This window comes from Octopus bimaculoides, chromosome 19, assembly GCF_001194135.2.
Source record: "Octopus bimaculoides isolate UCB-OBI-ISO-001 chromosome 19, ASM119413v2, whole genome shotgun sequence".
In the NCBI taxonomy this organism is placed as follows: domain Eukaryota; kingdom Metazoa; phylum Mollusca; class Cephalopoda; order Octopoda; family Octopodidae; genus Octopus; species Octopus bimaculoides.
Genome location: NC_068999.1, coordinates 6,692,891 through 6,706,048, shown reverse-complemented (window position 1 = coordinate 6,706,048; position 13,158 = coordinate 6,692,891). Strand labels below are relative to the sequence as shown.

Genomic DNA, 13,158 nt, shown 5'->3' with positions numbered 1-13,158 from the left:
TAAAACCTCTAGCAGATCTAGATCCTGTGGTTGTGACTTTTTGGTACAGAGCACCAGAATTATTATTAGGAGCGAGACATTACACAAAAGCAATTGGTAGGTTGAGTCCAGTTCTCTTTCTTCTGTTAATTTGTTCATTCGTTTGTTTTTACATTTGTCTTTCTATGCTGGCATAAGTTAGGAGGATCTTGCTGAGGTAGATTTTTTTACAGCTGGATGCAGTCTGTTGCTAGCTGTTGCCTGTTTTCTAAGATATTTTCACCATTTTATGTATATATATATATATATATATATATATAAGAGAGAGATGAGAGGAAGTTTTAAGAAATGTTAGTTAAGGTGGTAACAGGAAAGGTAGGAAAAATTGAATCCAAATGAAACACTAAAACAGCCAAAGATGTATCCTACTCGACATGCATACACTGTTGAGAGGTATGATGCTGTGGTCTTCATCCAAGAGATATTCTCTTGACAGAGATCATACCATTATGCCTCTCAACAATGTAAACTTCATAGATGGTTATCTTAATTTAATTCTGTTTCAATTGTGTACATCGAGTTTATGTTCAACACGGTAGAAAGCAACCACTACACTATTGGAGTGGTTGGCATTAAGAAGGGCATCCAGCTGTGGAAACCAAATCAGATTGGAACCTGGTGTAGGTCTCCACCTTACCAGTTTTCAGTCAAATCGTCCAACCCATGCCAGCATAGAAAACCTGCATTATCAGTGAATGTGTTTGTTGGTTTTTCCCTAATTATTGAGGGGGACAGATTTTATCTTGGTATGCAACTAGCGAGCATGAATAAATCCCCCAAAATTGCTGCCCTTGTGGCAAAATTTGAAACCATTGTTATTATTATTGTTTTCTTTTTTCCAGATATTTGGGCTATTGGGTGTATTTTTGCTGAACTGTTAACATCGGAACCAATATTTCACTGCCGCCAGGAGGATATCAAAACTAGTAACCCTTACCATCAAGATCAGCTGGATAGGATTTTTAATGTCATGGGTTTTCCTCAGGGTAAGCCTTTGCCCTTTTTTTTGGATTTTTTTTATCCAGCATTTTTGTTTTTGTTTTTTATTTCCCCATTTTAAATAGCCATGGTTATGGGGTCCAGGGGCTTGCTTTGCAACTACATGGCATCGAGTTCAATCCCACTGTGTGGCACTTTTATGGCTTTGGGCCGACCAGTGCTTTGTGATTTGAATCTGGTTGATGGAAGGTGTGGAAGCCTGTCGTTTAATTGGTTCAGTCATTTGACTGGAGCATCGCCTTTAGTTGAACAAATCGATCCCCAGGACTTATTCTTTGTAAACCTAGTATTTATTCTATCAGTCTCTTTTGCCAAATTGCTAAGAGGACATAAACACACCAACATCGGTTCTCAAGCGATGGTGGGAGGGATGAACACAGACACACAAATATATACATGTATGTATACACACACACACACACACACACTTCTTTCAGTTTCCGTCTACCAAATCTACTCACAAGGCTTTGGTCGGCCCTAGGTGTCACGCAGTGGGATTGTACCCAGAACCATGTGGTTGGGAAGCAAGCCTCTTACCACACAACCACATACATACATATATACATGTGAGCTTTTTTCAGTTTCTATCTACCAAATCTGCTCACAAGGCTTTGGTTGGTCTGAGGCTATAATAGAAGACCCAAGGTGCCACGCAGTTGAACTGAACCTGGAACCCTGTGGTTGGAAAGCAAGCTTCTTACCCACAACCTCCTATATCATTATCATTTTTGATAATTATTGAGGATTACTATTTTTAGAAAAGAAAGGATTATTATTATTGTTATCAAGGCGATGATGAGCTGGCGACGAAATACTTAGCTTAGTGGTATTTTGCCTGTCACTACATTCTCAGTTCAAATTCTGTCGAGGTCGACTTTGCCTTTCATCCTTTCAGGGACGATAAAATAAGTACCAGTTGAACACTGGGGTTGATGTAATCGCCTCATCCCCTCCCCCGAAATTGCTACCCTTGTGGCAAAATTTGAAATCATTATCATTATCATCATTAAGGATTACTATTTTTATAACAGAAAGGATTATTATTATTATTATTATTATTATTATTATGGTAAATGGGCAGAATCCTTAGATGTCAGACAAAAGGTCTTGCAGTGTTTCTTTCCACACCTTTTGTTCTGAATTCAGATTTTACTGAGATTAATTCTATTATTTTATCAATCCCAGTGGGATGAAAGGTAAAGTCAACTGCTGGGGTCCTCACCTTACAATTACTCTCCTTGTTCCCAAATTAGAAACAGCTTTAATTTATATATTTGTTTTTTTTTTTATCAGAAAAAGATTGGGAGGATATAAAGAAAATGCCTGAGCATCCAACATTAATGAAAGATTTCAAGAGATCAAAGTAAGTCGGTTGGTTGTCACTTATTGATTGCATGGTTTCTGTGGAATTAAATGTGTTTGTGTTAAGTAATTACCAAGTGGTCAGTTTCTGGGAAATAAGTTGATTACTATCTTAAAGTGTGTTGGTACATAGCAATCATTAAGAGATGAGTTTTGGGCAAATAATATTTATTACTATATTTCAATGTGTTTTGTACTTGACAATCAGCAAGGGTCAGTTTTTTTGAAAAACAGGTTGGTTTAAGTTGTTGGTATGTAGCAACACTTGCTAGTGTGCGGCTACATAGCAAGAGGTCAGTTTTTGGAAAAATGGGTGATATTCCATGGAGTGTGTGAATGAATGACCCTCTTGTACTTTGACACTGTGCCCTGACATCTTATTACCATAATTTTCTATCCTTTTCCAGCTAGGGTAGCCATGTATCTTCTCTACAGTCTGAGGTGGGCTAAACTCCATCTAGATGAATTTAAGACTGTCTATTGACCGATAACAGTTGGTGCTACTGACACACCTAGGTAGCAAGTAATTTTCATTTCAAGTGATACTTGCTTTGCCTCAACACAATCTATGAGAAATATAGAAGAGTTTGTGCTCCTGCCCCAACAAACTGCATTTGGCGTTGGGGCACCACTAGGAATCGAAACACCATGGTGTTTCGATTCCCAGTGGTGCCCTCGAGCAGGACACTTTTTCATCTTGCTCCAGTACACTCACCTGGCAAAAAACGAGTTGTACCAGTAATTCAAAGGGCCAGCTTTGTGACATTCTGTCGTGCTGAATCTCTCTGAGTATTACGTTAAGAGTATGTGTGTCTGCAGAGTGCTCAGCCACTTGCACATTAAGTTCATGAGCTGGCTGTTCCGTTGATCGGATCAACTGGAACCCTTGTCGTAATAACTGATGGAGTACCAGTTTTTTTTTTTTTTTTTTTTTTTTTTTTTATGTTGATGGTAAAAGACTGATTGCAAAGCAGTGTAGATGTCAATATTGAAATATTTTCATTTTCAAATCATTTCCAAAGATAAAGTTAATTATCCAGAAGATTTTAATTTATAATTTAAGCTTTATTCAATCCAAAATTTTCTCTCATTTTTCCCAAAATTTTATTTTTACAGTTATGTCAACTGTAATTTGATCAAGTATATGGAAAAACATAAGATCAAGCCAGACAGTAAAGCCTTTTTGTTGGTAAGTTTTCTTCTTTCCTTTTTATATTGTACAGAATACATAGAGGCAAAGGCACACAAATGTCCCCTATGCTGGTGGCACATTAAAGCACCCATTACACTCTCGGAATTGTTGGTGTTAGGAAGGGCATCCAGCCATAGAAATCATGCCAAACCAGACCGGAGTCTAGTGCAGCCCCTCAGCCTACCAGTCCTGGTCAAACCGTCCAGCCCTTGCCAGCATGGACAACGGATGTTAAATAATGGTGATAGTTCCTTTGCTTCAAGTTCAAATCCCACCAAAGTCAATTTTGTTTTTCAGTTCTTCTGGGGTTGCTAAAATGCGATATTAATCCAGAGCAGTGGGTTTATGGATTTTTTAAAGCATTGCACAAAATCATCATCATCATCGTTTAACGTCCGCTTTCCATGCTGGCATGGGTTGGACGATTTGACTGAGGACTGGTGAAACCGGATGGTAACACCAGGCTCCAATCTAATTTGGCAGAGTTTCTACAGCTGGATGCCCTTCCTAACGATTGCAATATTTATTGTGGATCTTTGTTCTGAGATCCCAGACTAAAACAAAAAAAAAAAAAAAACCCAAAGACCTGTGACTGTTCAGAGCTGAATTACTTGTGAAGCAAACAATAAAGATTTGGACGGTGGTTAAATGGTTAATTAAATTAGGGAGATGTATTTATAACACATCTAAGTTTATGCCCCAAATTAAAGACGCACGTACGCACGCGCGCGGTTGGCCTTTGGTTTAATTTGTTTTTTGGTTTTTATTTGCAGCTACAAAAATTATTGACGATGGATCCAACGAAACGTATTACTTCAGAGCAAGCTATGAAAGATTCTTACTTTTCTGAAGATCCACTGCCTTCACAAGAGTGAGTATTCGACAGAGACAGGCAAAGTCTCGCTTTGTCTCTCATCATCATCATCATTATTTCATGTTCAATTTTTTTTCTCTCCAAGATTTACGGACCAAACAGGTCTTTTTCACTTCATTGTCTTGCCATTTGTGGTCCTTTGTAATCTCTGGTGTTCAACCTCTTGAGGTCAGCTTTCATTGCATTTCTCCCCATCTCGGCCTTCCACTTCTGCAGATTCCTTTCACTTGGTTCCCCTGGTATTCCTTTACCAAACTCTTATCTTCCATGCCTCACACATTATTACAAACACTTGTCGTTGCTCAGCTTTTCTCTCAGTTCATTTGTGTTTTGTTTTTCTGGTAAACAGACGTTAAAGTTATATATTTCACATGAGTATGAATGCACCTGTGCACACACACACGCGTGCACGTTTAATAAGTATCATGATTATAATCATGTAACGTCTTTTGTCCATGCTGGCATGGGTTGGACGGTTTGACCATGGCTGGTAAGCTGAGGGGCTGCACCAGACTCCCGTCTGATTTGGCAGGGTTTATGAAACTCTAGACGTTAAAAGAACAATAATATATATGTGTGCACAAGGATATCTATGTGAAATGTGTGTATGTATGTATGTATGTATGTGTGTAAATGTAGGTGTGTGTGTAAATGTGCAAGTGTGTGTGTAAATGTGCAAGTGTGTGTGTAAATGTGCAAGTGTGTGTGTAAATGTGCAAGTGTGTGTGTAAATGTGCAAGTGTGTGTGCAAGTGTGTGTGTATTTTAATAATGCGTTTGCTGAACATCTTTGAAGCGTTTGCAAGCGACCGTGTTTCCCTGTCTACAGCATTTCTAACCTGAATCTCTATCACTTATTATTATTGTGTTGTTTTCCAGTGTGTTCGAGGGCATGCCGATCCCTTATCCGAAAAGGGAGTTCCTTACTGGGGATGACAATGATGATAAAGCAGACACTGGGGCTAGCAAGGTTGGTGACAAAGTAAGGTTCATTATGACTATCTTTTAGTTTGTTTTATATTTTTTTCTATTTGTTCATTATTTTTGTGTCATCATCATCTGCAATATTGTCGAGGGTGATATCTGAGAAATAGACTTTAAATCGTCAATAACCACATATAATAACCACATATAATAACCACATATAATTCATCACTAAAATCATGCGTCTTGAAGCAAGTTGACAGAAATTTCTAAAATTCCGTTAACAAATCTGTCCAATTTCTGAGTTAATTCATAAAGAATTTTCTTGTCTTCGGCAGTAAATACGTTGAGAAATAAATACTTACTTGCTATGACTCTGATTTTGCTCAGCTTGATGGGTCTTCTTCTCAAGCATGACATAATGCCAAAGGTCTTGGTCGTTGCCTCTGTGAGGCCCAACACTTGAAAGGAACTTGGCCACCATGCCTCCGTGAGGCCCAACACTTGAAAGGAACTTGGCCACCATGCCTCCGTGAGGCCCAACACTCGAAAGGAACTTGGCCACTTTGCCTCCGTGAGGCCCACTGCTTGAAAGGAACTTTGCCACCTTGCCTCTGCGAGGCCGAACACTCGAAAGCAGTCTAACACTCAAAAGGATATTACAGAAATTTTAAATTCTAAACAAATTAATTTATCCCACTTTTATTCCTAAAATCTATTAAAGCGTTAATTAACCCTTCTGTCATCATTCATATATTTGTAGAAATACACTTGTCTTTTTCCATTATTTTTGAAAATGAAGAATATTGTGAAATAACTAATTAAGTTGATACAGTTCTATATTTAAGAGGTGAGGAATTGTGTGCATTATTTACATTATTTCCTCAAGACACATAAAGAATGCTGGAGGGTATATCAGCCGAAACGTTGTGTTAATAACAAACAAGATGAGGACAAATATCCATCAAATGTAAAGAATATCAAGTTGATATTTGGAAGATAAATTAGCATGAAATTTTGATTGAATGGTTTTAATACTAATCACTTTAAAACCAGGAGCAGTCACAAGCAGATTGCTTTCAAAATGGCTAATCCTTTCCTTGTCATATTTCTGTAGAAATACAGTCTTTGTTTCAATTTCGAAAATGAAGATTTTAGTGAAAGAACTATAATTAAGTTGGTATTTGAGAAATAAATTAACATGGAATTTTGGAAGGTTTTTAATTTAAATATTTTTCACAACCACCAGAGCACAAGTTTGTGAGATGGTTGTGATCTGTAAACAGTTTCGAGTAGGAACCAGAAAGAGATAAAAACGCAATGCGCATGTCAAAATCAAACAAGTTATAGGATCGTCTGCCTGCCACATCAGACGCCACTAGCAAATTTTTTTTGTTATTGCTGTAATTTTCTTGTTAACAGGAAGTTTGTGTGAGAACCAGAAGCAGTAATTTCAAGCAGGTAGATATCAAGAGTCACATTCACTCAAAGTCCACTCTGCAGAGTGGCTGGTGTTAGGAAGGGCATCCAGCTGTAAAAACCTTGCTAAAACGGACACAGCAGGCTGGGGTGGTCTTCTACCCGACTGGCTCTTTTCAACCATCCTGCCCTTGCATGCATTGGAGGATGGATGTTAAATGATAATGATGATGAACGTTTGTTTGTAGTGTTTCCTCCTCCTCCTGTTCCTCTCAGCTCTCTATTCACTCTTAATTACCACTCACCCATAACCGTCTATTCATACTCAATTGTTTTTATTTTTACCTCACAGCAAGCAGCCGCTGCTGATCAATCATCTAGTCACAACCAACCTCCATCAAAACGGGTAAGAGTTATTCCCCCTGTCACCACGACAGGGGGCAGTACTATAGGAACTTCAGATTATCAGGTAAAGGTCAGCTATTTCACTTTTTTATTTATTTTATTTATTAAATTTCCTTTGTATTAATAAAATAAAAATAAATTTATTTTTGAGTTTGTGTATTAGATGAGATTTAATTAAACCAATTTAAATAGGTGTAGGCGTGGCTGTGTGGTAAGAAGTTTACTTCCCAATCACATGGTTCTGGGTTCAGTCCCACTGCATGACACCTTGGACAAAAGTGTCTTGTACTATAGCCTTGGGCCAACCAAAGCCTTGTGAGTGGATTTGGTTGACGGAAACTGAAAGAAGCCAGTTGTATATATGTATGTGTGTGTATATGTTTGTGTGTCTGCGCTTTCTCCATGTCAACGAAAGCCAGGTACAGAGGTTTATCTTTGGCTAGGTATTTCTCCTGCAGCTGTCTTACCAGAAATATAGCATCAGTGGTGCTTTTCCCTGACACGAACCCAAACTGCATCTCATCTAAACCGACTCTCTCTCTAATTAGTTGGGCTATGACCTTCATTACCTGATCCAACAACTCGATACCTCTGTAATTATTTGTATCTAAAGCAGCACCTTTACCTTTGTAGCAATCGACTATGGTGCTGCTACACCAGTCATTGTGTACGACTCCTTCATGTATCACCTGGTTAATTATACGGGTGACTAGGCTATAGCCGACACCATGTAAAGTGAATATAACCCTACCCAGTGCATCTAAAAACGAAATGATAAATTTTGTATCTCAACTAAAAATGTGCTTGGAAGGGAGATAACTTTGTTAAACCATGAATGAAAAGGAATCTTTCAAATTATTTCTCATTGCTTTTCCTTTAACTCGTGATGTTATTTGCATAATGTATTGACAGGTACACGTATAGTTTTGAGGAACTTGTTGTGTAACTCCTGTATTTTCAAATTGTATCCATCTCACTGTGCAACACCTTGGACTGGCTTAAGTATACACACACACACACACATACATGTATTTATGTGTGCATTCATGTGTGTGTGTGTGTATATCAAGTGGACGTGTTATGAAACTGTTCCGTTCCTACAATAGCAGCCATACCAACAATCCAACATATCTCCATCATCAGCTGCCCCCCCGGATATCATTATGGTTTTGACACCTGGGCAGTACCATTCAATCCGGCGGTGTCAACAGCACTAAAATAAGTGTTGTTTGGGAACAAACACACCTTAGATATCACCACATTCATTCAATCTTAATTCTAAGAAGGATGAAACAGTGACATTATCAATTAAACTACAACAAATAAACACATTTACCCTATGTACAAAAACAGTATTGGTAAATAAATTCAATAAGTAAACCTATAACTAACTCCTAAATTATCTAACTAAATACTGACCTAGCCCTTGAAGTCCATGCAGATAATATTCCTACCAGGCTTCCATAGTTATGTCTCTCTTTCTCTCTCTTTCTCTATCTCTTTCTCTTTCTTTCTCTTTCTCTATCTCTTTCTCTCTCTCTCTCTCTCTCTATGTATATATATATATATATACAAATATATATATCTACACACATGCACATATATTGTAGAATCTGCATGAAGTGTTTTGCAATTTCTTGCCAATTAACCTGTGCGCTGATTTGCTCATAGTGATCAAATGTTTGTGTTGTACATTACTTATACAGCAACCCATGCTAGCATGGAAAGCGGACGTTAAATGATGATGATGTGGCAGAGTGTGCCACATGTTGGATTGTAGAACATGAGACGCAGAGCACAATGGACTGCCCAATCTGTGAATTGAACCCACACTCTTGTGATAATGAATGCAAATCACTTGGCTACGCATCCTCTTGCATATACGAGGTAGTCTCAAAAGGTTCCTGGACTATTTATGCTTAATCTTTGAAATAGTCACCTTGCACAGCGATACTCCAGTCTCAGCATTCCTGTCACTTTTGGAATCTGGCCTGGAAGTCATTTTCTGTAAGCGACCTGAAGAAAATTCTAACTGGGCCCTCACCTGCAAGGTCATGCACTGTTTATCTTAATGAGATCATGTTGTTGTGCACAAATGGTTGTGATGCATGTGCCTGGTGTGTCCTTATCAGATGGGTAGTCTTGATTGATATTATTGGGCTTCGTATAATTGTATCCCAGTGTCACTTTGATGGCATGCGCCGCTCTCTTAATAATAATAATAATAATAATAATGATAATAATGTCTTTTTTTCTTTTGTTTTCTTGTAGCATGTTCACAACATTCAAGGAGGAAACCAGCAACAGACTGGCATTACAATGTCCACAGGCAATACCTCACAGACTTCAAGTTCAATAGTGTATGGACAGTCCAGATTTTAGAACCAGGTTGACAGATAGATAGAAAGACATGTGCACACGTCCCATTTTTGAAACTGTGTTTCGTATGTCAGCCGTCAACAGTGACCCGTTTCTTTTGAGATCATTGTTGAACTGACCGCACGTGCTTGCTGTGTCTGTCTGTCTGTCTGTCCGATACATCTGGGTCTAGTTTTCTGGTACGATTCGATGACCAGTAATACCTGTTTCTACCGACCATCGCTGTTGGCAGTCGACCCTGCCGGGGAAATAGCCATGTAACCGTTCAGAAATACACCATTGAGATCCTATACAACTGCTAGGGTCAGGTTGCCGTTTTGCTTTCGTGCTCGACAGTGACTTCTTGGAGGAAATGGTAATAGCTCAGCATCGATGCCCCAAAGATTACAAATATCAACAGAAAATGCGGAACAATTACAAACACCACAACAACAATAACAACAGTAGTAAGGAAACAACAACAGACGCCAAACAGTTTAACTGAATCAAAAGGAAAATTAAGATAATTTTTTACGAACTTTTTTCATACACAAAAGGATAAACACAACAGACACCTAATGATAAAACACATACACTATTGTAGAAGCATCACCTAGAAGGCAGTTGACAGTTATAAACATTATTATTATTATTATTATTATTATTATTAAGAGCAACAGCAGCAGTCGCCATCATTGTCATCCTCTTCATCACTCATTTTTAATCATCATTAAATACAATTGACCTTAACCTGACCACAATCACAAGATCAGCAGCAGCAGCCAGAAGTAATGAAAGAAAAGAAAATTATAAAAAAAATTCCATGTTTTTTTTTTTGAGTAACATCCCTCCTTTTAGAAAAAATAAATTTAAACTAAAAAAAACCATTTGTGTTGGCAACAACAGTAAAAAAAAAAAAGGAAAAACAAGACATGTACACAAACACACATACATAAATGCATACATGCACATACACGTTTATATATGCATACGCTCACACAAACACTTAGATGAAAAAAAAGAAATAAAAGATATGTAAAAAAATAGAAAAAAATTTTTAAACAAAAAATTGAAAAATACTGCAAATAATTTTGTTTTTCATTTTTCAACTGCAATAATATCCAAGAAAAATTTAAAATCTTCAAAAATTTAAGCATGTATACATGTTTTTAAGTACATACGTACATATATGCATACATATATATGTATATGTGTATATATGTATATACACATCTATATTTTATATACATGTGTATATTTTATATACACATGTATATATATGTAAAAAGGATGCATTACAATATAGGAGTGGCTGGTGTTAGGAAGGGCATCCAGTCATAGACTGGAATGTGGTGCAGCTCTCTAGCTTGCCAGTTGCAGTCAAACTGTCCAACCCATGGAAAGTGGACGTTAAATGATGATGTATGTCTACTACACACACACACATATGCACGTGATAATATTATCCACTGATAAGACACTGGACAAGTGCTCTCTACCATAGCCCCTGGCTGAACAAAGTGCTGTGCAATGGGACTGAATCTAAAATGGCCAAGTGGAGAAGTTTATTTCAGTTTCACATCACCAGTTCTGCTCACCAAAAGTGGCCCATTTGGTACTGTGAATTTGTCCAATATCTGCAGAAGTTTGAAAAGTTTGCTTCCTAACCATATAGTTCTGAGTTCAGTCTCACTGCATGGCACCTTGGCCAAGTGACCTCAACGTTATCCCCAGGCCTGACCAAAGCCTTGTGAATTCCGTTGACATAGGCATATACATCGAGAGTGTTCTCTCAGTCTGTTTGTGTGTTCCCTTGTGTTCAGATCATGGGACGCTTGTCATATAAGCAATTTTGTATGTTCTTTTATTCTTTTACTTGTTCCAGCCCTTTGACTGGGGCCTTGCTGGAGCATCGCCTTAAAGAGTTTTGGTCAAAGAAATCAACCCCCAAGACTTATTCGTTGCAAACTTACTCTATCACTTACTCTATCACTCTTTTGCCAAACCGCTAAGTTAAGAGGGACATAAAAACACTGGCATTGATTGTCAAGTGGAACACACACACACAAAATGGGCTTCTTTCAGTTTCTGTCTACCAAATCCACTCAAGACTTTGGTTGCCCAAGGTGCCATGTAGTGGGACTGAACCCAGAACCATGTGGTTGAGAAGCAAGCTTCTTAGCACACAGCCATGCCTGTTGCTTCATAACGTTAGTTATTTCTTCTGCGAAAAGGATGTTTGATCATGGTGAAATATTACCTTACTTGGAAACGGGCATGGGTTGGTGAGAGGAAGGGCATCCAGCGAATTTGTCGCATCTTTGTAAGCACATGCAATAACATGTACACTCAAAGTAGTGCTGGTTCTATACAAAAAAAAAAAAATGCATCGAATCCACATGTTAAGTGGTTGGCATTTGGAAGGGCATCCAGCTATTAGAACTGACCTCACCTGTGCTGGTGCCATATCAAAAAGCACTCGCTCCACACTGCAGTGTGGTTGGTATTAGGAACTGCATCCAGCTGTAAAAACCATGCCAAAAGAGACACACAAGCTGGGTGTGGTCTTCTCCCTGGCAGGCTCCTGTCCAACCCATGCCAGCATGGAAGGCGGGCGTTAAATGATGATAGTTATGAATTAAACTTTTACATATAAATATTCATACATATATAGAAATGTATTTATTTATCCATATATAGTCTATACTAGTTTTGAGGTGTGGCTGTGTGGAAAGAAATTTGCTTCCCAACCACATGGTGCCAGGTTCAGTCCCACGGTGTGGCACCTTGGGCAAGTGTATTTTATAACCTTGAGTCGACCAAAACCTTGTGAGTGGATTTGGTGGACGGAAACAGAAAGAAGCTCCGGTGTGTGTAACTAAATTCGACGACTGGCACCCATGCCAACGTCGTCTCCTTCATTGGACACGAAACTCGGCTTGCGAAGATCTGTTGGGACAAGCGAAATCGTGATGGCTATAATTAATGTATACTTGTGGGGCACTGAAGACACATGTCCCATCTATATACGTTATAATTTTTCAGGCGCAGCTACAATTGGCAACAAATAAAAATTACGCACCAACGTTCTTCTGTATATATATATATATCATCATCATCATCATCATCATCGTTTAACGTCCGCTTTCCATGCTAGCATGGGTTGGACGATTTGACTGAGGACTGGTGAAACCGGATGGCAACACCAGGCTCCAGTCTGATTTGGCAGAGTTTCTACAGCTGGATGCCCTTCCTATATATATATATATATATATATATATATATATATATATATATATATATATATATATATATATATATATATATATAATGTACGTATACACGCACACAGAGAGTTCTTTCATCCTAATCTTTATTTGGTATCGTATTTTTGAATACCTTCATGGTCCAAGGTTGGTTTCAATTCCAGTCTGAGACAATACAACATATATCAAAACCACAAGATGGGTTTCGTAATTAAAAGAAACACGAAGTCTACATATAAACACGATAAAGATGCGACACAATCTTAAGATGAAATGAATGCTTCGCAAAATTGTAATCTTAATAACAACAAAATTTCAAAA

General features: G+C 38.1%; 1 protein-coding gene across 1 annotated transcript in view; it reads left to right on the top strand.

Annotated features, from left to right (window-relative positions):
- The window catches only part of LOC106878348 (cyclin-dependent kinase 8-like), a 20,216-nt gene extending 9,556 nt beyond the window's left edge, over window positions 1-10,660 (top strand). Inside the window, 8 exon segments of the mRNA XM_014927538.2 lie at window positions 7-96; window positions 882-1,025; window positions 2,332-2,401; window positions 3,517-3,589; window positions 4,366-4,463; window positions 5,345-5,447; window positions 7,161-7,283; window positions 9,485-10,660. Coding sequence (XP_014783024.1) covers window positions 7-96; window positions 882-1,025; window positions 2,332-2,401; window positions 3,517-3,589; window positions 4,366-4,463; window positions 5,345-5,447; window positions 7,161-7,283; window positions 9,485-9,595 — 812 coding nt within the window. The 3' untranslated portion in view covers window positions 9,596-10,660.
- Window positions 10,661-13,158: the final 2,498 nt, after the last annotated feature.